Below are 26,401 nucleotides of genomic sequence, written 5' to 3'. Positions count from 1 at the left end.
CAAGTAGATCAGAGGACCAGAGATTCACTCCGTTGGTGGCTGACCCTGGACAACCTGTCACAAGGGATGAGCTTCCGCAGACCAGAGTGGGTCATTGTCACGACCGACGCCAGTCTGGTGGGCTGGGGCGCGGTCTGGGAACCCCTGAAAGCTCAGGGTCTTTGGTCTCGGGAAGAATCTCTTCTCCCGATAAACATTCTGGAACTGAGAGCGATATTCAATGCTCTCAAGGCTTGGCCTCAGCTAGCAAAGGCCAAATTCATAAGGTTTCAATCAGACAACATGACGACTGTTGCATATATCAACCATCAGGGGGGAACAAGGAGTTCCCTTGCGATGGAAGAAGTGACCAAAATAATTCAATGGGCGGAGAATCACTCCTGCCACTTGTCTGCAATCCACATCCCAGGAGTGGAAAATTGGGAAGCGGATTTTCTGAGTCTTCAGACATTTCATCCGGGGGAGTGGGAACTCCATCCGGAAATCTTTGCCCAAATAACTCAATTATGGGGCATTCCAGACATGGATCTGATGGCGTCTCGTCAGAACTTCAAGGTTCCTTGCTACGGGTCCAGATCCAGGGATCCCAAGGCGACTCTAGTGGATGCACTAGTAGCGCCTTGGACCTTCAACCTAGCTTATGCGTTCCCACCGTTTCCTCTCATTCCCAGGCTAGTAGCCAGGATCAAACAGGAGAGGGTATCAGTGATCTTGATAGCTCCTGCGTGGCCACGCAGGACTTGGTATGCAGACCTGGTGAATATGTCATCGGCTCCACCATGGAGGCTACCTTTGAGACAGGACCTTCTTGTTCAAGGTCCGTTCGAACATCCGAATCTGGCCTCACTCCAACTGACTGCTTGGAGATTGAACGCTTGATTTTATCAAAGCGTGGGTTCTCAGATTCTGTCATTGATACTCTTATTCAGGCTAGAAAGCCTGTAACTAGGAAAATCTACCATAAGATATGGAAAAAATATATCTGTTGGTGCGAATCTAAAGGATTCCCATGGAACAAGATCAAAATTCCTAAGATTCTATCCTTTCTACAAGAGGGTTTGGAGAAAGGATTATCTGCAAGTTCTTTGAAGGGACAGATTTCTGCTTTATCTGTTTTACTTCACAAAAAGCTGGCGGCTGTGCCAGATGTTCAAGCTTTTGTTCAGGCTCTGGTTAGAATCAAGCCTGTTTACAAACCTTTGACTCCTCCTTGGACTCTCAATTTAGTTCTTTCAGTTCTTCAGGGGGTTCCGTTTGAACCCTTACATTCCGTAGATATCAAGTTATTATCTTGGAAAGTTTTGTTTTTGGTTGCAATTTCTTCTGCAAGAAGAGTTTCAGAGTTATCTGCTCTGCAGTGTTCTCCTCCTTATCTGGTGTTCCATGCAGATAAGGTGGTTTTGCGTACTAAACCTGGTTTTCTTCCGAAAGTTGTTTCTAACAAAAATATTAACCAGGAGATAGTTGTGCCTTCTTTGTGTCCGAATCCAGTTTCAAAGAAGGAACGTTTGTTGCACAATTTGGATGTAGTTCGTGCTCTAAAATTCTATTTAGAGGCTACAAAGGATTTCAGACAAACATCTTCTTTGTTTGTTGTTTATTCTGGTAAAAGGAGAGGTCAAAAAGCAACTTCTACCTCTCTCTCTTTTTGGCTTAAAAGCATCATCCGATTGGCTTATGAGACTGCCGGACGGCAGCCTCCCGAAAGAATCACAGCTCACTCCACTAGGGCTGTGGCTTCCACATGGGCCTTCAAGAACGAGGCTTCTGTTGATCAGATATGTAAGGCAGCGACTTGGTCTTCACTGCACACTTTTACCAAATTTTACAAATTTGATACTTTTGCTTCTTCGGAGGCTATTTTTGGGAGAAAGGTTTTGCAAGCCGTGGTGCCTTCCATCTAGGTGACCTGATTTGCTCCCTCCCATCATCCGTGTCCTAAAGCTTTGGTATTGGTTCCCACAAGTAAGGATGACGCCGTGGACCGGACACACCTATGTTGGAGAAAACAGAATTTATGCTTACCTGATAAATTACTTTCTCCAACGGTGTGTCCGGTCCACGGCCCGCCCTGGTTTTTTAATCAGGTCTGATTAATTATTTTCTCTAACTACAGTCACCACGGTATCATATGATTTCTCCTATGCATATTCCTCCTTTACGTCGGTCGAATGACTGGGGAAGGCGGAGCCTAGGAGGGATCATGTGACCAGCTTTGCTGGGCTCTTTGCCATTTCCTGTTGGGGAAGAGAATATCCCACAAGTAAGGATGACGCCGTGGACCGGACACACCGTTGGAGAAAGTAATTTATCAGGTAAGCATAAATTCTGTTTTTAGGTCAGGATACTTTTGGTCTAATATTAACACAGTCATATATAGGGCATAAAGATTTAACTTTCAAATATACACATTTGACACAGTGTAAACACATTAGTAATATCTTTTATCTCTAGAGTTTTTTTAGCGCTATCTCATCCCCCCCATTTCTTCTACTTCTACCTAGGTGGTTTTTTGAGGTTATACCACCTATTTTGGGATTAGCATAGAGAATAGAGTGTAGTATCTTTGAATCAACCTTCTCATTTTTCGTCAGCAGGGAGGTGTCAACCCAATCATACTCGATCGGGTTGAATTGTGGCGATTCCTGTCCACCTGCTCAGAGCAGGTGGACAGGGTTATGGTGCAGCGGTCTTCATAACTGCTGTTTCTGGCGAGTCTGAAGACTCGCCAGAAATACGGGCCCTCAAGCTCCATTTGGAGCTTAATAAATGGGCCTCCTTGATTGGGATAATCACCTTTCTCTTTAAAAACATATCACAGTCTAAATAAATTTGAACCAATGTTTTTCAGTGGTTTTTTTAACTTAAAGGACCAGTAAATGCAGTAGATTTGCATACAAATGGATGATAAAAAGAAAGTGCAATAGCACTTAGTCTGAACTTCAAATGAGTAGATTTTTTTTCCAACAAATTTCCATTATGTCTATTTCCACTCCCCCTGTACCGTGTGACAGCAATCAGCCAATCACAAATGAAGATATGTACATTTTGTGAATCCTTGCATTGGCTCGGTAGGAGCTGGTGACTCAAAAAGTATAAATATAAAAAGCTTAAATGTGGTTTGTTAGTTTTTTTTATTTATTTAAAGATCTACTAGGACAGGATTGTCCAACCAAGAATTAATACATGTAATTGGAAACACATTGGGCTAGATTACAATTGGAGTCCATCCGCTAGACGTAAGTTTGTTCTCATATTAAGAGTTGAAAGTAAAAAGATTGCACTCAAGTGCACACATACTCGTGATAAAAGATTAGAATATGCAAGGTCGCTAACGCATAATCGCATTCCCCCAAAGACTTAAATGGAGCCGAGATTTCCCCAAAAAATGAACACCCAACAAGTTGCACAAACCCGATCACATTTATTTAAAAGCACAAATACAGAAGCTTATATGGCACAATGTACATTCCTATGTTCTGAACATAGCAGAATATGTTCTATATTTTGTTAAATATATATTTCTATATATATCTGATTGAATTTTGGTTAACCCATTCGCTACCGGAAATTTCAGAGAAGAACTTGCCCAAAATACCGGAAAATTTCTAGGAAATTTTTGCTATCACTCCATTTAAACACAAATAGAGCATTGTTTTGTTTTATTATTTATCTTTCAAAACTATTTACTGTATATTTGTAAGTAGACAACCCAAGGTGTTGATCTAGGCCCATTTTGGTATATTTCATGCCACCATTTTACTGCCAAATTAAATCATATAAAGAAACATTGTTAACTTTTTTACAAACTTTCGGTTTCTCACTGAAATTATTTACATACTGCTTGTGCAATCATGACACAAATAATTGTAAGCATCTCTGAGATCCCCATTGTTCAGAAATAGCAGACATACATGACTTTGCTATTCATTTTTGGTCATTTCAATGCTACTAATTGCAGCTGCACCCCACACTTAATCAGGTAGCTTGTAAGGTTAATTTTAGCTGTAGTGTAGCGATTACCCTCTCACTTGACACCTCCCACCCCCTGAACCCTACCGGATCCCTACGAAACAGCTCTCTTCCCTCCCTCACCCCCCACTGGTCACCGCCATCTTAGGTACTGGCACCTCCATCTTAGGTACTGGCACCAGCATCTTAGGTACTCCCTTCATTTTGTTCTACAGTGTAGGGCCCAACCCAAACCCAGAATTCGAAAATCCAAACTTTTTAATAAATATTTCTAAAAAATAAAATTATCAAAAAATACTAATACTATTACTATTTTTCCTGCATGTAAGTCACAATATTACCTTTTAAAAAGTTCCAATGGCGAAATTGGAAGAGTATGTACATGAATAGCACTCTACAACACTAAATATATTATATAAGGGTAGATGAAAGTAATCATTCCCCGAAAGAAGGAGTTAAAACTTTTAATAACAAATAATAAAAAAAATACATAAATAAAAAAATACATAGATAAAAACACAGAGTGGTAATTTTGGTGTAACGTGGGTAAGAGTATAACTATATCCCCTGGTAAAAGAAATCCCCTAATAAGTGAACATCAAGGTATAATAAATGCTGCAATATAACTACTGATGTAAGGAGACAATAGCAGCGCCTAAGTATTATGGGTGTCTGGGTTTTGGTATACTATCTAAATTTCAGGGCACAAATGCGAGATGATAGTGAGAGTGAATACTCTACCCTGTTGGGTGTTCCACAAGTAGGGCTGCTATTATTCCATTCGGAACTTGTTACTACATAAACATTGTAGCACAGTGCTCAAAATATATATGTAGGATTACAACGTTTGGTAGCAACTCCACATATTGAAAGAGTCAAATGAATTGTTCACTTGTTAATGTAGTAACAGGATTTCTATTTAACCCGTTTTAACTCCACAATGTTGTTGCTGTTATTTTAATAGTATTGTGGTGGAGTAGTTATATAGGTAATCAAAATGAGGCTGACTGTGTATATAAGGGCTAGAGCGAGATCATATAGCACAAAGATTTGTTATAATTAAATTGTAAGTTACGAATATAGTGGAGTAATCATACTAAGTGCCAACAATTTCTAAAGTTGTAAGTTTTGGTTAGGATCGCTCCCCTTGGTGAGTCACAATAAGCAGTTACACAGTTAAAGTCGGTCATAGGAATTATGCCTATAGTATATAGTATCTCCAATGGTTTTTGCTAAAGCTAATGTATCTGAGTCCCATCAAGGGTTAATACAAAACTAAGTTGTATTTACTTAGATTCTAGGCGACAAAATTCATTCACCAACACCGTATATATACAGAGGATAAGTAAAGTAAATATTATTACGAGCACCTAATATTTCACAATTGCTAATTTAAAAAAAGAGAGAAAGACTCAACGTCCCCACTCCCCCTGACATGTTTCGCCTGTAGGCTTTATCAAATATTACAATATTTATTTTTATTATCTGTCTGTGTCTTTGGTTTAGTTTTTGTGTTCTAAAATGCAAATACTGTACTATTCTATATTTATTTAATACAACAAATATTACCTTTCTGATTACAGTACTGTACTGTCTTTCTGAGGGCTCAATGTACACAAAAGTATTAAAATGATATAAAACTACCTTTATGTTTTATACATAAACTGTATTTTGACGTAAATATTTCCTAAATGACATACTGTCCCATTTTACAGATGCAAATATTCCAAAATCTAAACTATTCTGAAATCCAAACCTTTTCCGGTCCCAAGCAGTTTGTATAAAGGATTTTATGCCTGTATATATTAATTATAGCCCTTTCCAGAATTAAAGGGTAAAAAATCCTATTGGCTGATTTTTTACCCTTTAATTCCGATTGGCTGATAGAATTCTATCAGCCAATCGGAATTCAAGGAACACCATCTTGGATGACGTCATTTAAAGGAAACTTCATTCTTCAAGACCCATCGAAAGAAGAGGATTCTCCGCACTGGATGTCTTGAAGATGGAGCCGCTCCGCGTCGGAAGAATGAAGATAGAAGATGTCGTCTGGATGAAGACTTCTGCCCGCCTGCAGGACGACTTCTTGCCGCTTGGATGAAGACTTCTCCCGTCTTTTTTGAGGACTTCTTGCCGCTTGGATGAAGACTTCTCCCGGCTGGATGAGGATGTATGTCCAGTCTTCAAAAACTGTAAGTGGATCTTCGGGGGTTAGTGTTAGTTTTTTTTATGGGTTTATTGGCTGGGTTTTATTTTTAGATTAGGGACTTTGGGCAATGTAAAAGAGCTAAACGCCCTTTTAAGGGCAATGCCCATCCAAATGCCCTTTTCAGGGCAATGGGGAGCTTAGGTTTTTTAGGTAGGTTTTTTTTTGGGGGGGGGGTTGGTTGTGTGGGTGGTGGGTTTTACTGTTGGGGTGTTTGAATTATTTTTTACAGGTAAAAGAGCTGATTTCTTTGGGGCAATGGCCCGCAAAAGGCCCTTTTAAGGCATTGGCAGTTTAGTGTAGGCTAGGTTTTTTTTTATTTTGAGGATGGCTTTTTTATTTTGATAGGGCTATTAGATTAGGTGTAATTAGTTTAAATATTTGATCATTTCTTTTTTATTTTGTGTAATTTATTCTATTAGTTATATTGTAGCTAGCTTAGGGTTTATTTTACAGGTAAGTATTTAGTCTTAAATAGGTATTATTTAGGTAATAATAGTAATTTGTATTTATAGTTATTTTAATTTTATTAAAGTTAGGGGTGTTAGGGTTAGGGTTAGACTTAGGGTTAGGTTTAGGGGTTAATATATTTATTTAGTGTTAGTGATGTGGGAGGCTAGAGGTTTAGGGGTTAATAACATTAGTATAGTGGCAGCGATATCCGGGCAGCAGATTAGGGGTTAATAAGCGTAGTTAGGTGGCTGCGATTTTGGGGGCAGCAGATTAGGGGTTAATAACAGTAATGTAGGTTGCGGAGATGTTAGGGACAGCAGATTAGGGGTTAATAAGTGTATGTAGGTGGCGACGACATTGGGAGCAGCAGATTAGGGGTTAATAATATTTAACTAGTGTTTACGATGCGAGAGTGCAGCGGTTTAGGGGTTAATATGTTTATTATAGTGGCGGCGATGTCCGGTGCAGCAGATTAGGGGTTAATAAGTTTATTTTAGTGTTTGCGATGCGGGGGGGGGCCTCGGTTTAGGGGTTAATAGGTAGTTTATGGGTGTTAGTGTACTTTGTGACACTTTAGTTATGAGTTTTATGGTACAGCTTTGTAACGTAAAACCCATAAATACTGACTTTCAGTTTACGGTACGGATCTTGTAGTTATGGGCTGTACCGCTCACTTTTTGGCTGGACAGGCAAACTCTTAATACCGGTGCTATGGGAGTCCCATTGATAAAGGACTTTTTAAAAAGTGCGGTAGTTACGTTGCGTGACGGCCAAAAAAGTGTGCGGTACAGCTGTTCCTACAAGACTCGTAATAGCAGCGGTAGTGAAAAAGCGCGTTATGAGGCTTATGAGTTATGAGGCTTTTTCACTCATAGCGCAAAACTCGTAATCTAGCCATTGGTCATTTTAAAAAAAATGTAGGTAAACTGAAGTTTAGCACTTTGCTGGCATGGAGAGAAATCACGCAGAATCTTTGTGGACTTTTTTAAGTATTGATTCCAGAACCCTGTATAGCAAGATAAACAGTTCTCAAATTGAAATGTGTTTTTCTAATATTCTTTGAGGTCCCTTGCACACACTTACAAATAGGAGAACTTTAGATCAACAGGCAGAAATCCAAAGCGCTAAACATCACAGGCAGGCAATTCCTTAGAGTAAAAGTTCAACATTTATTTCACCATTTATAACCATGTAGCAAACACAGTCCAGTTCTGCAATGATACAAAGTATCCACAGCAAGGAGTGAAGACTGAACTCCTACCCAGACATGTTTTGTGCGCTTGTTCACTGCTCTTAGGAATAACGGTCTTCTCCAAAATAATTTGGTTAGCATTTAAAGACACAGTACAATTTTATATATAGAACATTTATCCACTCCCTGCCTCACATTTATTTGAGGTAACAAAGCAAAAGAAGAAAACTTGTGTATATATGTAGAAAAAATGGGAATAAGATAATAATTAAAGTGTATAAATACATAAAGAGTCTAAAATGTGCTCTGAAGCTATTCAATTTGAGTTCAAATCCATTCCCTTTAAAGATACTACATCACACACCCAGAAATACACAAGTGCACATAATCATTATGCAGCAAAGTATTATACATACAGATCTAAGTTTGTTCGAGTATTTAAGCCTAAATGAACAGAGCTCTTTAAAGTGAAAATCTAATAAACTTCCAGCAAATGCAATTCTCTCTATACCCTCCTCTTTTCCAGGTGGGGACATGATCAATGCCCTGAACACCTAATAGATTTGTATTGGAATTGTGGAAATTCCTAAAATGTCTTCTATAGATCTTTCATGTTCCAAAAACCTGTCTTTGAGGGGTTTCTTCGTTTTCCCCACATATTGTTTGAGACACCCCCTACAGATCAATAAATAATTACATGTGGGGTGGCACAAATAATGGAAAAAATGATTTTATGCTCCTGATTACTAATAGTGGAAGTAAAGGTATCTCCTTCCTCCACAAAGTCACAGGTTTTGCATACCTTTTATAAAAGAAAAACTTTTCTCTAGCGAGCCAACATATTTGTGCTCTACTAGGTAAATCTGATGAAGAAGCATAATAAGCTAAAGACTTACTATTTTTTAGAAATAAACTTACAGCTTTCCTGTACAATGGATTTGAGTACTGGGTCAGCATACAATATGGGTATATACACTCTATTGTATTCCAAACTGTAAGTTGTCACAAACGTGGGTCTTTTTTGTCTACTATTGGATAATTTTACTTTATATTGAAGTAGTTCCTCTCTAGGGATAATGTCTACGTCTTATTGGGCTTTGGTTAAAGTTACATAATTTTACCTCCTATTTTTTTAAAAGTCTAGTAAATTAATCTGCTTGTTCTTGGTATTTTTATTGAATGGTACAGTTACTCTTAGCTCTAATGTACTTTCCTTTAGGGAAGCCACGTAATGTATGTCGTGGATGGCTGAAACTGAAATCAAGAATTGTATTACCTGCTGTAGGTTTTTGGTATAAATTTGTTTCTATTAATCCTCTCTCCAAACTAAAATTTATTTTCAGATCCAATAAATTAGTTTGGCTTTTGTTCTTTTCACTCACCAAAGGTATTCCATGGATATTTTGATTTAAATACTGACAAAAGGAACTGGTAGTCGTTCCAATGCCATCCAAAATAAAAAAATCAGATTGTCAATATATCTGGCATATTGTATGATGCGGAATTTAAAGGGGTTTCTATCTCCATAGATGTGGAATTGCTCCCACCAATCCATAAAAAGACGGGCGTAACAGAGTGCAAACTTGGCCCCCATAGCAATTCCATGCCTCTGCTGGTCGAAAGTTCCATCAAACATAAAGAAATTATGAGTGAGTAAATACTCAATAGATCTTAGAAGGAAATGTTTTGTAGCAGTTTCATAATTGCTATGATCAAAAAAATACTTGTACACCCTTATCATGTTTAATTGAGGTATAAAGTGATGAAACATCAACCACTAAAAATCTATTTATTGGTTTTCTTTCCACATCGTTAGGTTTTAGCAAAAAAGATGTAGTATCTTGAATGAAACTAGTAAATTCTAAACCATGGGTTGTAAAAAAGTATCAATTAAGTCTTATAAAGGTTCATTAAGGGAATCTATCCCCGGAATGATGGGGTAACCAGAGAGATGTTGTAAATCGTTATGCACTTTAGGAAAGTAATGAAATATATGTGTTACTGGACACTGTGGCATCAAACTCTCCTACTAGATCAACAGGCCCTTAGTTCTACGACAAAAATTCCCTTACTCAATGAGACTTTCAATGATTACAGCAGGGCTCGACAAACCCAGGAGCCAGGTAGCCACTGGCTCCTAGAATATTACTGTTCAAACAAGTGTGGATGAAGAGACATCCACTGAAAGAATGCAGTCTAGCACTCTGTGCCCAGACTAAGAGGCAAAGGATTTCCAGTTGAAATAAAATGTAGCTTTTATTAAGTTTATTAAAATAAAATACCAAAACATACACACAAATGGTTAAAAATAATACTGTGAGGCTTCACCTAGGTATATGATAGATGTGGTAATGTACAATTATATCTGGCCTTGAATAAAGGTATATCACATTACCAAACTTATATCAGTTGTATTGGAGCCAAAATCCTCCTAGAATTAGTGGGTTATAACGGGTTGGAAGTCGGAATCACAATAGGGTAAAGATGATTAAATGGGTATTATTACTTAGGATTACAACATATTTGCCTACAGGATTAATGACAGTATTGGTCGTGTTCCATAAGTGGCTAGATTATAATGTACTGCTAATAATAGCCAACTAGTGTGTCACAGTTAATCCTCTGTGCACTAGAGCCACACAAAATACTTGGATATATGGGCAGTGTGTTTAACACTGCTATATTAGTAACAATGAGTAATTGAGCATGCGTGGTAAGAAATGGAAAGGCTGTAATGTTGTTTACTGCTATACAGCAGTCACCTGGTCTGTCACATTTAACCCTCAATTGACAGTGACCGTACACTGGGGCCACACGGTGCAATATATAAAAGGCAATATATTATATACTGTTATGTCAGTAATAGTGTTATGCTTGAACATGTGTGGTATGGGGTAAATAGAAGGTCTCTAGGATGAAATCCTTGTACTTATAGGACATAAATCGTAAAAAGTTAGTTGTGTAACTGCAGTCAAAATAGTGTGCCACAGTAGACTTGTAATTATTCCTATATGCAACTGGACTCATACGGATGTCTGAGATAAATGGAGATCTCTATTGATGGTAACCAGAGGTTATGTAGGCAAATTGCTGCGTAATAGCAGCTAACAATGATATTAAGTTTAGCTCAAATTCTAGTTGTGCGTTTCCAATCCCATATACAGAGCTGGTGTCAACTATCTAGATACTTGTGTAACTATATTGATTAACACAGGGAAAATGGATACAATGTACTATATATTATAATAGCGGCTGAACAGCCGGGTAACCCCTGTATTGTGAGTCAATTGATTATATATTACGTGAATATAGTATCAGATGAGGTTGACATCTAATGCATCCACTACTGTATCAAGAGAAATTATACTGGGAGTTATACTATGTTTACAGAAAAAATAATAATTGTTCTGTTAATTCATTCCATTTGGATAGACAGTATTAAGTAAATAGATCCATCTACTCTCAGCTTGAGGAGTTTCTAAGTCTCCTCCTCTAATGCCTAGGGATACTTTCTCAATTCCCCAGCATTGGAGTTTATCTCTATTAGAGCGATGATGTGTCAAAAAATGGGATGCTACACTCGTAATTGCTTTGCCATTTTCCAAATCTTTAGTCGCAATTTTGATGTTCCGTAAGTGCTCCATCAATCTTAATCTGAGTTTGCGAGTAGTCATCCCAATATAGAGTAAATTACATATGCACCGTAGTGTATATATCACTCCCTCTGTATTACAACTGATGTATCTTTTAATCGGGTGTTTCACTCCAAATCTGTCTTTTGTATGTTGTTTTTACTATATGTTTGCATGTGCGACAATTGCCACATCTGTGTGAGCCTGGGTTGAATGCTGATTTAGTTCTTTTAACGCATAGATGGCTGCTGCTGCTGACTAAATCTTTTAGGTTTTTAGTGCGTCTGTAGCCAATTGCTGGTTTGTCCCCTAGTTTGGTTCGAAGGATTGGATCTGTCATTAAGATGTTCCAATGTTTCTTAATGATTTCAATTATTTGTGGTGTTTGTGTGATATATGTGAGAATTAATTTTGGAGCTTTGCAGTCATTCTTGATCTTTTTGCATAATAGTTCTTTCCTGTTTGTATGTAGCGCTCTGTATTTTGCTCTCTTTATGCTTCTTTTACTATAGCCTCGGTTGATTAGCCTTTGCTCAAGTTCAGTGGCTCTCAGTTTAAATGTCTGTTCGTCAGAACAGTTTCTCCGTACTCTTAGGAACTCACGTGGGCAAGCCCCTGATGGTTCCTGGGACATGGGCGCTAGTGCTATAGAGCAGGCTGTTGGTGGCTGTCTTTTTCCTGTACAGATCAGTACAGTACAGAATATTACCTCTGGCTCCTAACTTTCTGGGTTATTCTCAATAGATATATTTACAAATACCATTGTCTGGCTACTAAAAATATGTCTTACTGGCTCCTAAATTTTAAACAGATTTGTCGACCCTGGATTACAGTATGTATGATATTCATGTTTATGTTTTATTTCACACAGAATCAAAACTCGAATTGAAGATGTACGTCAGCCATGTCCAACGCAGCATCACAGAGCCTGAAAAAATGCAAGTTAGGCTATCCAAAGAAGAAAAGGTATGCCCCCTACTTCCTGTCCGTCCTTAAAGCTACACCTAAAATGTAGTTTGGTCTGGCTGGATCCTTTGTAGGCTCACAACTGTGAAATACAAATCCAGCATTTGTTGTGTTCTTATTTAATTTATATGATATTTCTCTTGTTAAGTGTATCCAGTCCACGGATCATCCATTACTTGTGGGATATTCTCCTTCCCAACAGGAAGTTGCAAGAGGATCACCCACAGCAGAGCTGCTATATAGCTCCTCCCCTGACTGTCATATCCAGTCATTCTCTTGCAAGCCTCAACCAAGATGGAGGTCGTAAGAGGAGTGTGGTGTTTTATACTTAGTTTATTCTTCAATCAAAAGTTTGTTATTTTTAAATGGTGCCGGAGTGTACTGTTTATCTCAGGCAGTATTTAGAAGAAGAATCTGCCTGCGTTTTCTATGATCTTAGCAGAAGTAACTAAGATCCATGGCTGTTCTCACATATTCTGAGGAGTGAGGTAACTTCAGAGAGGGAATGGCGTGCAGGTTTTCCTGCAATAAGGTATGTGCAGTTAATATTTTTCTAGGGATGGAATTTGCTAGAAAATGCTGCTGATACCGAACTAATGTAAGTAAAGCCTTAAATGCAGTTATAGCGACTGGTATCAGGCTTATTAATAGAGATACATACTCTTATAAAAATGTAATATAAAACGTTTGCTGGCATGTTTAATCGTTTTTAAATGTATTTGGTGATAAAACTTATTGGGGCCTTGTTTTTTTCCACATGGCTGGCTTGAATTTTGCCTAGTAACAGTTTCCTTAGGCTTTCCACTGTTGTAATATGAGTGGGAGGGGCCTTTTTTAGTGCTTTTCTGTGCAGCTAAAAATACTGACAGAGACATTCAGCTTCTTCCTGCATGATCCAGGACATCTCTGGAGGGCTCAAAAGGCTTCAAAGTCGTTTTTGAGGGAGGTAAAAAGCCACAGTAGAGCTGTGGCAGTTGTTGTGACTGAAAAAAAAACAAAAAAAAAAAAAAAAAACGTTTTTGTCTTTTATTATTCAGTTTTGGGTATTAAGGGGTTAATCATCCATTTGCAAGTGGGTGCAATGCTCTGCTAACTTGTTACATACACTGTAAAAATTTTGTTAGTGTAACTGCCTTTTTTCACTGTTATTTCAAATTTTGACAACATTTGTGTTTCTTAAAGGTGCAGTAACATTTTTTATATTGCTTGTAAACTTGTTTAAAGTGTTTTCCAAGCTTGCTAGTCTCATTGCTAGTCTGTTTAAACATGTCTGACACAGAGGAAACTACTTGTTCATTATGTTTGAAAGCCATGGTGGAGCCCCATAGGAGAATGTGTACTAAATGTATTGATTTCACCTTAAACAGTAAAGATCAGTCTTTAACTATAAAAGAAATATCACCAGAAGATTCTGACGAGGGGGAAGTTATGCCGAATAACTCTCCCCACGTGTCAGACCCTTCGCCTCCCGCTCAGGGGATGCACGCTAATATGGCGCCAATTACATCAGGGACGCCCATAGCGATTACCTTGCAGGACATGGCTGCAATCATGAATAATACCCTGTCAGAGGTATTATCCAGGTTGCCTGAATTAAGAAGCAAGCGCGATTGCTCTGGGGTTAGGAGAAATACAGAGCGCGCAGATGCTGTAAGGGCCATGTCTGATACTGCGTCACAATATGCAGATCATGAGGACGGAGAGCTTCAGTCTGTGGGTGACATCTCTGATTCGGGGAAACCTGATTCAGAGATTTCTAATTTTAAATTTAAGCTTGAGAACCTCCGTGTGTTGCTTGGGGAGGTATTAGCTGCTCTGAATGACTGTAACACAGTTGCAGTACCAGAGAAATTGTGTAGGCTGGATAAATACTATGCGGTACCGGTGTGTACTGATGTTTTTCCTATACCTAAAAGGCTTACAGAAATTATTAGCAAGGAGTGGGATAGACCGGGGGTGCCTTTTTCCCCACCTCCTATATTTAGAAAAATGTTTCCAATAGACGCCACTACACGGGACTTATGGCAGACGGTCCCTAAGGTGGAGGGAGCAGTTTCTACTTTAGCAAAGCGTACTACTATCCCGGTTGAGGACAGTTGTGCTTTTTCAGATCCAATGGATAAAAAATTGGAGGGTTACCTTAAGAAAATGTTTATTCAACAAGGTTTTATTTTACAGCCCCTTGCATGCATTGCGCCTGTCACGGCCGCGGCGGCATTCTGGTTTGAGGCCCTGGAAGAGGCCATCCATACAGCTCCATTGACTGAAATTATTGACAAGCTTAGAACACTTAAGCTAGCTAACTCATTTGTTTCTGATGCCATTGTTCATTTGACTAAACTAACGGCTAAGAATTCCGGATTCGCCATCCAAGCGCGTAGGGAGCTATGGCTTGAATCCTGGTCAGCTGACGTGACTTCGAAGTCTAAATTACTCAACATTCCTTTCAAGGGGCAGACCTTATTCGGGCCTGGTTTGAAGGAAATTATTGCTGACATTACTGGAGGTAAGGGTCACACCCTTCCTCAGGACAGGGCCAAAGCAAAGGCCAAACAGTCTAATTTTCGTGCCTTTCGAAATTTCAAGGCAGGTGCAGCATCAACTTCCTCCGCTTCAAAACAAGAGGGAACTTTTGCTCAATCTAAGCAGGCCTGGAAACCTAACCAGTCCTGGAACAAAGGCAAGCAGGCCAGAAAGCCTGCTGCTGCCTCTAAGACAGCATGAAGGAACGGCCCCCTATCCGGCGACGGATCTAGTAGGGGGCAGACTTTCTCTCTTCTCCCAGGCGTGGGCAAGAGATGTCCAGGATCCCTGGGCGTTGGAGATCATATCTCAGGGATATCTTCTGGACTTCAAAGCTTCCCCTCCACAAGGGAGATTTCATCTTTCAAGGCTATCTGCAAATCAGATAAAGAAAGAGGCATTCCTACGCTGTGTGCAAGACCTCCTAGTTATGGGAGTGATCCATCCAGTTCCGCGAACGGAACAAGGACAGGGTTTTTATTCAAATCTGTTTGTGGTTCCCAAAAAAGAGGGAACCTTCAGACCAATTTTGGATCTAAAGGTCTTAAACAAATTCCTCAGAGTTCCATCTTTCAAAATGGAAACTATTCGGACCATCCTACCCATGATCCAAGAAGGTCAGTACATGACCACAGTGGACTTAAAGGATGCCTACCTTCACATACCGATTCACAAAGATCATCATCGGTTTCTAAGGTTTGCCTTTCTAGACAGGCATTACCAATTTGTAGCTCTTCCCTTCGGGTTGGCTACAGCCCCAAGAATCTTTACAAAGTTTCTGGGCTCACTTCTGGCGGTTCTAAGACCGCGAGGCATAGCGGTGGCTCCGTATCTAGACGACATCCTGATACAGGCGTCAAGCTTTCAAGTTGCCAAGTCTCATACAGAGATAGTTCTGGCATTTCTGAGGTCGCACGGGTGGAAAGTGAACGAGGAAAAGAGTTCTCTATCCCCACTCACAAGAGTCTCCTTCTTAGGGACTCTTATAGATTCTGTAGAAATGAAAATTTACCTGACGGAGTCCAGGTTATCAAAACTTCTAAATGCTTGCCGTGTTCTTCACTCCATTCCGCGCCCTTCGGTAGCTCAGTGTATGGAGGTAATCGGCTTAATGGTAGCGGCAATGGACATAGTGCCATTTGCGCGCCTTCATCTCAGACCGCTGCAATTATGCATGCTGAGTCAGTGGAATGGGGATTACACAGATTTGTCCCCTCTGCTAAATCTGGATCAAGAGACCAGAGATTCTCTTCTCTGGTGGTTGTCTCGGGTACACCTGTCCAAGGGTTTCGCAGGCCAGATTGGACAATTGTAACAACAGATGCCAGCCTTCTAGGTTGGGGTGCAGTCTGGAATTCCCTGAAGGCACAGGGATCGTGGACTCAGGAGGAGAAACTCCTTCCAATAAATATTCTGGAGTTAAGAGCGATATTCAATGCTCTTCTGTCTTGGCCTCAGTTAGCAACACTGAGGTTCATCAGATTTCAGTCAGACAACATCACGACTGTGGCTTACATCAACCATCAAGGGGGAACCAGGAGTTCCCTAGCGATGTTAGAAGTCCCACCTGTCAGCAATCCATATCCCAGGCGTGGAGAACTGGGAGGCGGATTTTCTAAGTCGTCAGACTTTCCATCCGGGGGAGTGGGAACTCCATCCGGAGGTGTTTGCTCAGTTGATTCATCGTTGGGGCAAACCAGAGTTGGATCTCATGGCGTCTCGCCAGAATGCCAAGCTTCCTTGTTACGGATCCAGGTCCAGGGACCCAGAAGCGACGCTGATAGATGCGCTAGCAGCGCCTTGGTTCTTCAACCTGGCTTATGTGTTTCCACCGTTTCCTCTGCTCCCTCGACTGATTGCCAAAATCAAACAGGAGAGAGCATCTGTGATTCTGATAGCACCTGCGTGGCCACGCAGGACTTGGTATGCAGACCTAGTGGACATGTCATCCTTTCCACCATGGACTCTGCCTCTAAGACAGGACCTTCTGATACAAGGTCCTTTCAATCATCCAAATCTAATTTCTCTGAGACTGACTGCATGGAGATTGAACGCTTGATTCTATCAAAGCGTGGCTTCTCCGAGTTAGTCATTGATACTTTAATACAGGCACGAAAGCCTGTTACCAGGAAAATCTACCACAAGATATGGAGTAAATATCTTTATTGGTGTGAATCCAAGACTTACTCATGGAGTAAAGTTAGGATTCCTAGAATATTATCTTTTCTCCAAGAGGGCTTGGACAAAGGATTATCAGCTAGTTCCTTAAAGGGACAGATTTCTGCTCTGTCTATTCTTTTGCACAAGCGTCTGGCAGAGGTTCCAGACATCCAGGCATTTTGCCAGGCTTTGGTTAGATTTAAGCCTGTGTTTAAACCTGTTGCTCCCCCGTGGAGCTTAAACTTGGTTCTTAAGGTTCTTCAAGGAGTTCCGTTTGAACCCCTTCATTCCATTGATATTAAACTTTTATCTTGGAAAGTTCTGTTTTTGATGGCTATTTCCTCGGCTTGGAGAGTCTCTGAGCTATCTGCCTTACAATGTGATTCTCCCTATCTGATTTTTCATGCAGATAAGGTAGTTCTGCGTACCAAACCTGGGTTTTTACCTAAGGTGGTTTCTAACAAGAATATCAATCAAGAGATTGTTGTTCCATCGTTGTGCCCTAATCCTTCTTCAAAGAAGGAACGCCTTTTACATAATCTGGACGTAGTCCGTGCCTTGAAGTTTTACTTACAAGCTACTAAGGATTTTTATCAAACATCTTTCCTGTTTGTCGTTTACTCTGGACAGAGGAGAGGTCAAAAAGCTTCGGCAACCTCTCTTTCCTTTTGGCTTCGGAGCGTAATAAGCCTAGCCTATGAGACTGCTGGACAGCAGCCCCCTGAAAGGATTACAGCTCATTCTACTAGAGCTGTGGCTTCCACCTGGGCCTTCAAAAATGAGGCCTCTGTTGAACAGATTTGCAAGGCTGCGACTTGGTCTTTGCTTCACACTTTTTCAAAATTTTACAAATTTGATACTTTTGCTTCTTCGGAGGCTGTGTTTGGGAGAAAGGTTCTTCAGGCAGTGGTTCCTTCCGCTTAATCCTGCCTTGTCCCTCCCATCATCCGTGTACTTTAGCTTTGGTATTGGTATCCCACAAGTAATGGATGATCCGTGGACTGGATACACTTAACAAGAGAAAACATAATTTATGCTTACCTGATAAATTTATTTCTCTTGTAGTGTATCCAGTCCACGGCCCGCCCTGTCCTTTTAAGGCAGGTCTAAATTTTAATTAAACTACAGTCACCACTGCACCCTATAGTTTCTTCTTTCTCTGTTTGTTTTCGGTCGAATGACTGGATATGACAGTTAGGGGAGGAGCTATATAGCAGCTCTGCTGTGGGTGATCCTCTTGCAACTTCCTGTTGGGAAGGAGAATATCCCACAAGTAATGGATGATCCATGGACTGGATACACTACAAGAGAAATAAATTTATCAGGTAAGCATAAATTATGTTTTTTCCATATACATGATAGAAAATAATTTGGTATTGCACCACCTCTTTTTAGAAAACTTTTGCCTTTCATAATAGAGAACTTTCTTACAATAAATCAGTCTGATTCCCTCCGCAAGCACAATTAAGCCCCAAAATAACCAGGCAATTATTTTTTAAAGAAGGATTTGTACAGTTCACCACAGAAGTATATTTTGGCCTGTATGGGCTTTGGCAGGGGAGATGGAGCTATATCCTTCTAAGGCAGAGTAAGCTTGGAGGAGTCCATATCTGGTTGCCCATATCTGCCTTAGGGCCCGATTCTATAAAGCTCTCTGGTCTGGTGAGATTCTGTAAGATATCTCAGGGATTGTTTTAAATGCATTTTTACCTCAGAAACGGTGTGCCTCATTAAGGAGAGTTCACTAATAGTATTTATGTGAAGGAGAGACACTTTACAATATATCACACAGAAAAATAATATGATGATTTTTCTCCATGCCGGTGAGGTTTTGAGAATTCAGAGCAACAAAATCCCCCAAGGGTCATTTGCCAAAACAGAAATAGAAAAGAGAATCATTCAACTGTACACAGACAGAGCTCAGTAGCTTGCCCCATTAGAAGGTGCCCACCTAGGGCTAGATTATTAGTGGCACTCTAACTGTTGCGCACGAGCGATAAGGGGTTTATCTCTGCTCTTTGATTGGAGCCCTTTTAATTCAAGTAGCTGAAAAAATGAAAAATCATATTTCTTTCATGTAATTGGCAAGAGTCCATGAGCTAGTGACATATGGGATATACAATCCTACCAGGAGGGGCGAAGTTTCCCAAACCTCAAAATGCCTATAAATACACCACTCACCACACCCACAATTCAGTTTTACAAACTTTGCCTCCTATGGAGGTGGTGAAGTAAGTTTGTGCTAAGATTTCTACGTTGATATGCGCTTCTCAGCATTGTTGAAGCCCGATTCCTCTCAGAGTACAGCGAATGTCAGAGGGACGTGAAGGGAGTATCACCTATTGAATACGATGATTTCTCTAACGGGGGTCTTTTTCATGGGTTCTCTGTTATCGGTCGTAGAGATTCATCTCCTACCTCCCTTTTCAGATCGACGATATACTCTCAATTTACCATTACCTCTACTAATAACTGTTTTAGTACTGGTTTGGCTATCTGCTATATGTGGATGGGTGTCTTTTGGTAAGTATGTTTTTTATTTCTTAAGACACCTCAGCTATGGTTTGGCACTTTATGCAAATTATATAAAGTTCTAAATATATGTATTGTACTTATATTTGCCATGAGTCAGGTTCATGTATTTCCTTCTGCAGACTGTCAGTTTCATATTTGGGAATATAAACACTTTAAGAAATTTATTTCTTACCTGGGGTTTAGTCTTTTTTCAATTTGACTACTTTCTTTCATGTAATTAGCAAGAGTCCATGAGCTAGTGACGTATGGGATATACATTCCTACCAGGAGGGGCAAAGTTTCCCAAACCTCAAAATGCCTATAAATACACCCCTCACCACACCCACAAATCAGTTTTACAAACTTTTCCTCCTATGGAGGTGGTGAAGTAAGTTTGTGCTAGATTCTACGTTGATATGCGCTCCGCAGCAGGTTGGAGCCCGGTTTTCCTCTCAGCGTGCAGTGAATGTCAGAGGGATGTGAGGAGAGTATTGCCTATTTGAATTCAATGATCTCCTTCTACGGGGTCTATTTCATAGGTTCTCTGTTATCGGTCGTAGAGATTCATCTCTTACCTCCCTTTTCAGATCGACGATATACTCTTATATATACCATTACCTCTACTGATTTTCGTTTCAGTACTGGTTTGGCTTTCTACAACTTGTAGATGAGTGTCCTGGGGTAAGTAAGTCTTATTTTCTGTGACACTCTAAGCTATGGTTGGGCACTTTTTTATAAAGTTCTAAATAATATGTATTCAAACATTTATTTGCCTTGACTCAGGATGTTTAACGTTCCTTATTTCAGACAGTCAGTTTCATATTTGGGATAATGCATATGAATAAATCAATTTTTTACCTTAAAATTTGACTTTTTTCTCTGTGGGCTGTTAGGCTCGCGGGGGCTGAAAATGCTTCATTTTTATTGCGTCATTCTTTTTTTTTTGGTGCAAATTTTTTTTTTTCTGTTTCCGGCGTCATACGTGTCGCCGGAAGTTGCGTCATTTTTTACGTTTTTTTGCGCCAAAAGTGTCGGCGTTCCGGATGTGGCATCATTTTTGGCGCCAAAAGCATTTAGGCGCCAAATAATGTGGGCGTCTTTTTTGGCGCTAAAAAAATATGGGCGTCACTATTGTCTCCACATTATTTAAGTCTTATTATTTTGTTGCTTCTGGTTGCTAGAAGCTTGTTCACTGGCATTTTTTCCCATTCCTGAAACTGTCATTTAAGGAATTTGATCAACTTTGCTTTATATGTTGTTTTTTCTATTACATATTGCAAGATGTCCCACGTTAACACTGAGTCAGAAGATACTTCTGGAAAATCGCTGCCTGGTGCTGGATCTACCAAAGCTAAGTGTATCTGCTGTAAACTTATGGTATCTGTTCCTCCAGCTGTTGTTTGTACTGATTGTCATGACAAACTTGTTAATGCAGATAATATTTCCTTTAGTACTGTTACATTACCTGTTGCTGTTCCGTCAACATCTAATGCTCAGAGTGTTCCTGATAACATAAGAGATTTTGTTTCTAAATCCATTAAGAAGGCTATGTCTGTTATTCCCCCTTCTAGTAAACGTAAAAGGTCTTTTAAAACTTCTCATTTTTCAGATGAATTTTTAAATGAACATCATCATTCTGATTCTGATAATGGTTCTTCTGGTTCAGAGGATTCTGTCTCAGAGGTTGATGCTGATAAATCTTCATATTTATTTAAAATGGAATTTATTCGTTCTTTGCTTAAAGAAGTCCTAATTGCATTAGAAATAGAGGATTCTAGTCCTCTTGATACTAAATCTAAACGTTTAGATAAGGTTTTTAAATCTCCTGTAGTTATTCCAGAAGTTTTTCCTGTCCCTGATGCTATTTCTGAAGTAATTTCCAGGGAATGGAATAATTTGGGTAATTCATTTACTCCTTCTAAACGTTTTAAGCAATTATATCCTGTGCCATCTGACAGATTAGAGTTTTGGGACAAAATCCCTAAGGTTGATGGGGCTGTCTCTACTCTTGCTAAGCGTACTACTATTCCTACGGCAGATGGTACTTCCTTTAAGGATCCTTTAGATAGGAAAATTGAATCCTTTCTAAGAAAAGCTTACTTGTGTTCAGGTAATCTTCTTAGACCTGCTATATCTTTAGCGGATGTTGCTGCAGCTTCAACTTTTTGGTTAGAAGCTTTAGCGCAACAAGTAACAGATCATAATTCTTATAGCATTATTAATCTTCTTCAACATGCTAATAATTTTATTTGCGATGCCATCTTTGATATCATTAGAGTTGATGTCAGGTATATGTCTCTAGCTATTTTAGCTAGAAGAGCTTTATGGCTTAAAACTTGGAATGCTGATATGTCTTCTAAGTCAACTTTGCTTTCCCTTTCTTTCCAGGGTAATAAATTATTTGGTTCTCAGTTGGATTCTATTATCTCAACTGTTACTGGAGGGAAAGGAACTTTTTTACCACAGGATAAAAAATCTAAAGGTAAATTTAGGTCTAATAATCGTTTTCGTTCCTTTCGTCACAATAAGGAACAAAAGCCTGATCCTTCACCCACAGGAGCGGTGTCAGTTTGGAAACCATCTCCAGTCTGGAATAAATCCAAGCCCTTTAGAAAACCAAAGTCAGCTCCTAAGTCCACATGAAGGTGCGGCCCTCATTCCAGCTCAGCTGGTAAGGGGCAGATTACGTTTTTTCAAAGAAATTTGGATCAATTCCGTTCACAATCTTTGGATTCAGAACATTGTTTCAGAAGGGTACAGAATTGGCTTCAAGATAAGGCCTCCTGCAAAGAGATTTTTTCTTTCCCGTGTCCCAGTAAACCCAGCGAAGGCTCAAGCATTTCTGAATTGTGTTTCAGATCTAGAGTTGGCTGGAGTAATTATGCCAGTTCCAGTTCTGGAACAGGGGCTGGGGTTTTATTCAAATCTCTTCATTGTACCAAAGAAGGAGAATTCCTTCAGACCAGTTCTGGATCTAAAAATATTGAATCGTTATGTAAGGATACCAACATTCAAAATGGTAACTGTAAGGACTATCCTGCCTTTTGTTCAGCAAGGGCATTTTATGTCTACAATAGATTTACAGGATGCATATCTGCATATTCCGATTCATCCAGATCACTATCAGTTTCTGAGATTCTCTTTCCTAGACAAGCATTACCAGTTTGTGGCTCTGCCGTTTGGCCTAGCAACAGCTCCAAGAATTTTTACAAAGGTTCTCGGTGCCCTTCTGTCTGTAATCAGAGAACAGGGTATTGTGGTATTTCCTTATTTGGACGATATCTTGGTACTTGCTCAGTCTTCACATTTAGCAGAATCTCATACGAATCGACTTGTGTTGTTTCTTCAAGATCATGGTTGGAGGATCAATTTACCAAAGAGTTCATTGATTCCTCAGACAAGGGTAACCTTTTTAGGTTTCCAGATAGATTCAGTGTCCATGACTCTGTCTTTGACAGACAAGAGACGTCTAAAATTGATATCAGCTTGTCGAAACCTTCAGTCACAATCATTCCCTTCGGTAGCCTTATGCATCGAAATTCTAGGTCTTATGACTGCTGCATCGGACGCAATCCCCTTTGCTCGTTTTCACATGCAACCTCTTCAGCTCTGTATGCTGAACCAGTGGTGCAGGGATTACACAAAGATATCTCAATTAATATCTTTAAAACCGATTGTACGACACTCTCTGACGTGGTGGACAGATCACCATCGTTTAGTTCAGGGGGCTTCTTTTGTTCTTCCGACTTGGACTGTAATTTCAACAGATGCAAGTCTTACAGGTTGGGGAGCTGTGTGGGGGTCTCTGACAGCACAAGGGGTTTGGGAATCTCAGGAGGTGAGATTACCGATCAATATTTTGGAACTCCGTGCAATTTTCAGAGCCCTTCAGTCATGGCCTCTTCTAAAGAGAGAATCGTTCATTTGTTTTCAGACAGACAATGTCACAACTGTGGCATACATCAATCATCAAGGAGGGACTCACAGTCCTCTGGCTATGAAAGAAGTATCTCGAATTCTGGTATGGGCGGAATCCAGCTCCTGTCTAGTTTCTGCGGTTCATATCCCAGGTATAGACAATTGGGAAGCGGATTATCTCAGTCGCCAGACGTTACATCCGGGCGAATGGTCTCTTCACCCAGAGGTATTTCTTCAGATTGTTCAAATGTGGGGACTTCCAGAAATAGATCTGATGGCCTCTCATCTAAACAAGAAACTTCCCAGGTATCTGTCCAGATCCAGGGATCCTCATGCGGAAGCAGTGGATGCATTGTCACTTCCTTGGAAGTATCATCCTGCCTATATCTTTCCGCCTCTAGTTCTTCTTCCAAGAGTAATCTCCAAGATTCTGAAGGAATGCTCGTTTGTTCTGCTGGTGGCTCCAGCATGGCCTCACAGGTTTTGGTATGCGGATCTTGTCCGGATGGCCTCTTGCCATCCGTGGATTCTTCCGTTAAGACCAGACCTTCTGTCGCAAGGTCCTTTTTTCCATCAGGATCTCAAATCCTTAAATTTGAAGGTATGGAGATTGAACGCTTGATTCTTAGTCAAAGAGGTTTCTCTGACTCTGTGATTAAAACTATGTTACAGGCTCGTAAATCTGTATCTAGGAAGATATATTATCGAGTCTGGAAGACTTACATTTCTTGGTGTCTTTCTCATCATTTTTCCTGGCATTCTTTTAGAATTCCGAGAATTTTACAGTTTCTTCAGGATGGTTTGGATAAAGGTTTGTCTGCAAGTTCCTTGAAAGGTCAAATCTCTGCTCTTTCTGTTCTTTTTCACAGAAAGATTGCTAATCTTCCTGATATTCATTGTTTTGTACAAGCTTTGGTTCGTATAAAACCTGTTATTAAGTCAATTTCTCCTCCTTGGAGTTTGAATTTGGTTCTGGGGGCTCTTCAAGCTCCTCCGTTTGAACCTATGCATTCATTAGACATTAAATTACTTTCTTGGAAAGTTTTGTTTCTTTTGGCCATCTCTTCTGCTAGAAGAGTTTCTGAATTATCTGCTCTTTCTTGTGAGTCTCCTTTTCTGATTTTTCATCAGGATAAGGCAGTGTTGCGAACTTCTTTTAAATTTTTACCTAAGGTTGTGAATTCTAACAACATTAGTAGATAAATTGTGGTTCTTTCATTATGTCCTAATCCTAAGAATTCTAAGGAGAGATCATTGCATTCTTTGGATGTAGTTAGAGTTTTGAAATATTATGTTGAAGCTACTAAGACTTTCCGAAAGACTTCTAGTCTATTTGTTATCTTTTCCGGTTCTAGGAAAGGTCAGAAGGCCTCTGCCATTTCTTTGGCATCTTGGTTGAAATCTTTAATTCATCATGCTTATGTCGAGTCGGATAAATCTCCGCCTCAAAGGATTACAGCTCATTCTACTAGGTCAGTTTCTACTTCCTGGGCATTTAGGAATGAAGCTTCGGTTGATCAGATTTGCAAAGCAGCGACTTGGTCTTCTTTGCATACTTTTACTAAATTCTACCATTTTGATGTGTTTTCTTCTTCTGAAGCAGTTTTTGGTAGAAAAGTACTTCAGGCAGCTGTTTCAGTTTGATTCTTCTGCTTATAATTTCAGTTTTTTTCATTATAAGATTTAAACTTTATTTTGGGTGTGGATTATTTTCAGCGGAATTGGCTGTCTTTATTTATCCCTCCCTCTCTAGTGACTCTTGCGTGGAAGATCCACATCTTGGGTAGTCATTATCCCATACCTCACTAGCTCATGGACTCTTGCTAATTACATGAAAGAAAACATAATTTATGTAAGAACTTACCTGATAAATTCATTTCTTTCATATTAGCAAGAGTCCATGAGGCCCACCCTTTTTTGTGGTGGTTATGATTTTTTTGTATAAAGCACAATTATTCCAATTCCTTATTTTTTATGCTTTCGCACTTTTTTCTTATCACCCCACTTCTTGGCTATTCGTTAAACTGATTTGTGGGTGTGGTGAGGGGTGTATTTATAGGCATTTTGAGGTTTGGGAAACTTTGCCCCTCCTGGTAGGAATGTATATCCCATATGTCACTAGCTCATGGACTCTTGCTAATATGAAAGAAATGAATTTATCAGGTAAGTTCTTACATAAATTATGTTTTTTGCAATTGTGGGTGTTAGGCCCGCGGGTGCGTCAAATGTTAGACTTTATTGCGTCATTTTTGGCGCAAACTTTTTTGGTGCGGAAAAATACGTTTTTGACGCAACTTCGTCATTTCCGGCATCATACGTGACGCCGAGACCTTTCACACAGCGGCGTCATTAGTGACGCAATTGTGTCATTTCCGGTCATTTTTGGCGCCAAAAAAGTTTACGTTACGTCATTCATGGCCTCTTCTAAAGAGAGAATCGTTCATTTGTTTTCAGACAGACAATGTCACAACTGTGGCATACATCAATCATCAAGGAGGGACTCACAGTCCTCTGGCTATGAAAGAAGTATCTCGAATTCTGGTATGGGCGGAATCCAGCTCCTGTCTAGTTTCTGCGGTTCATATCCCAGGTATAGACAATTGGGAAGCGGATTATCTCAGTCCCCAGACGTTACATCCGGGCGAATGGTCTCTTCACCCAGAGGTATTTCTTCAGATTGTTCAAATGTGGGGACTTCCAGAAATAGATCTGATGGCCTCTCATCTAAACAAGAAACTTCCCAGGTATCTGTCCAGACCCAGGGATCCTCAAGCGGAAGCAGTGGATGCATTGTCACTTCCTTGGAAGTATCATCCTGCCTATATCTTTCCGCCTCTAGTTCTTCTTCCAAGAGTAATCTCCAAG

The 26,401-nt window shown here is 39.8% G+C and overlaps 1 protein-coding gene across 1 annotated transcript in view; it reads left to right on the top strand.

Annotated features, from left to right (window-relative positions):
• Window positions 1-26,401, top strand: part of ANKRD45 (ankyrin repeat domain 45) — a 306,215-nt gene that overhangs the window by 217,005 nt on the left and 62,809 nt on the right. Inside the window, exon 3 of the mRNA XM_053693255.1 lies at window positions 12,327-12,421. Within this exon, the coding sequence (XP_053549230.1) occupies window positions 12,327-12,421 (95 nt within the window). The remainder of the gene's footprint in view (window positions 1-12,326; window positions 12,422-26,401) is intronic.

Source organism: Bombina bombina, chromosome 10 (genome assembly GCF_027579735.1).
Source record: "Bombina bombina isolate aBomBom1 chromosome 10, aBomBom1.pri, whole genome shotgun sequence".
Lineage (NCBI taxonomy): Eukaryota > Metazoa > Chordata > Amphibia > Anura > Bombinatoridae > Bombina > Bombina bombina.
Note: the sequence above shows the minus strand (reverse complement) of the source record. Positions and strands in the feature narration are given on the sequence as shown.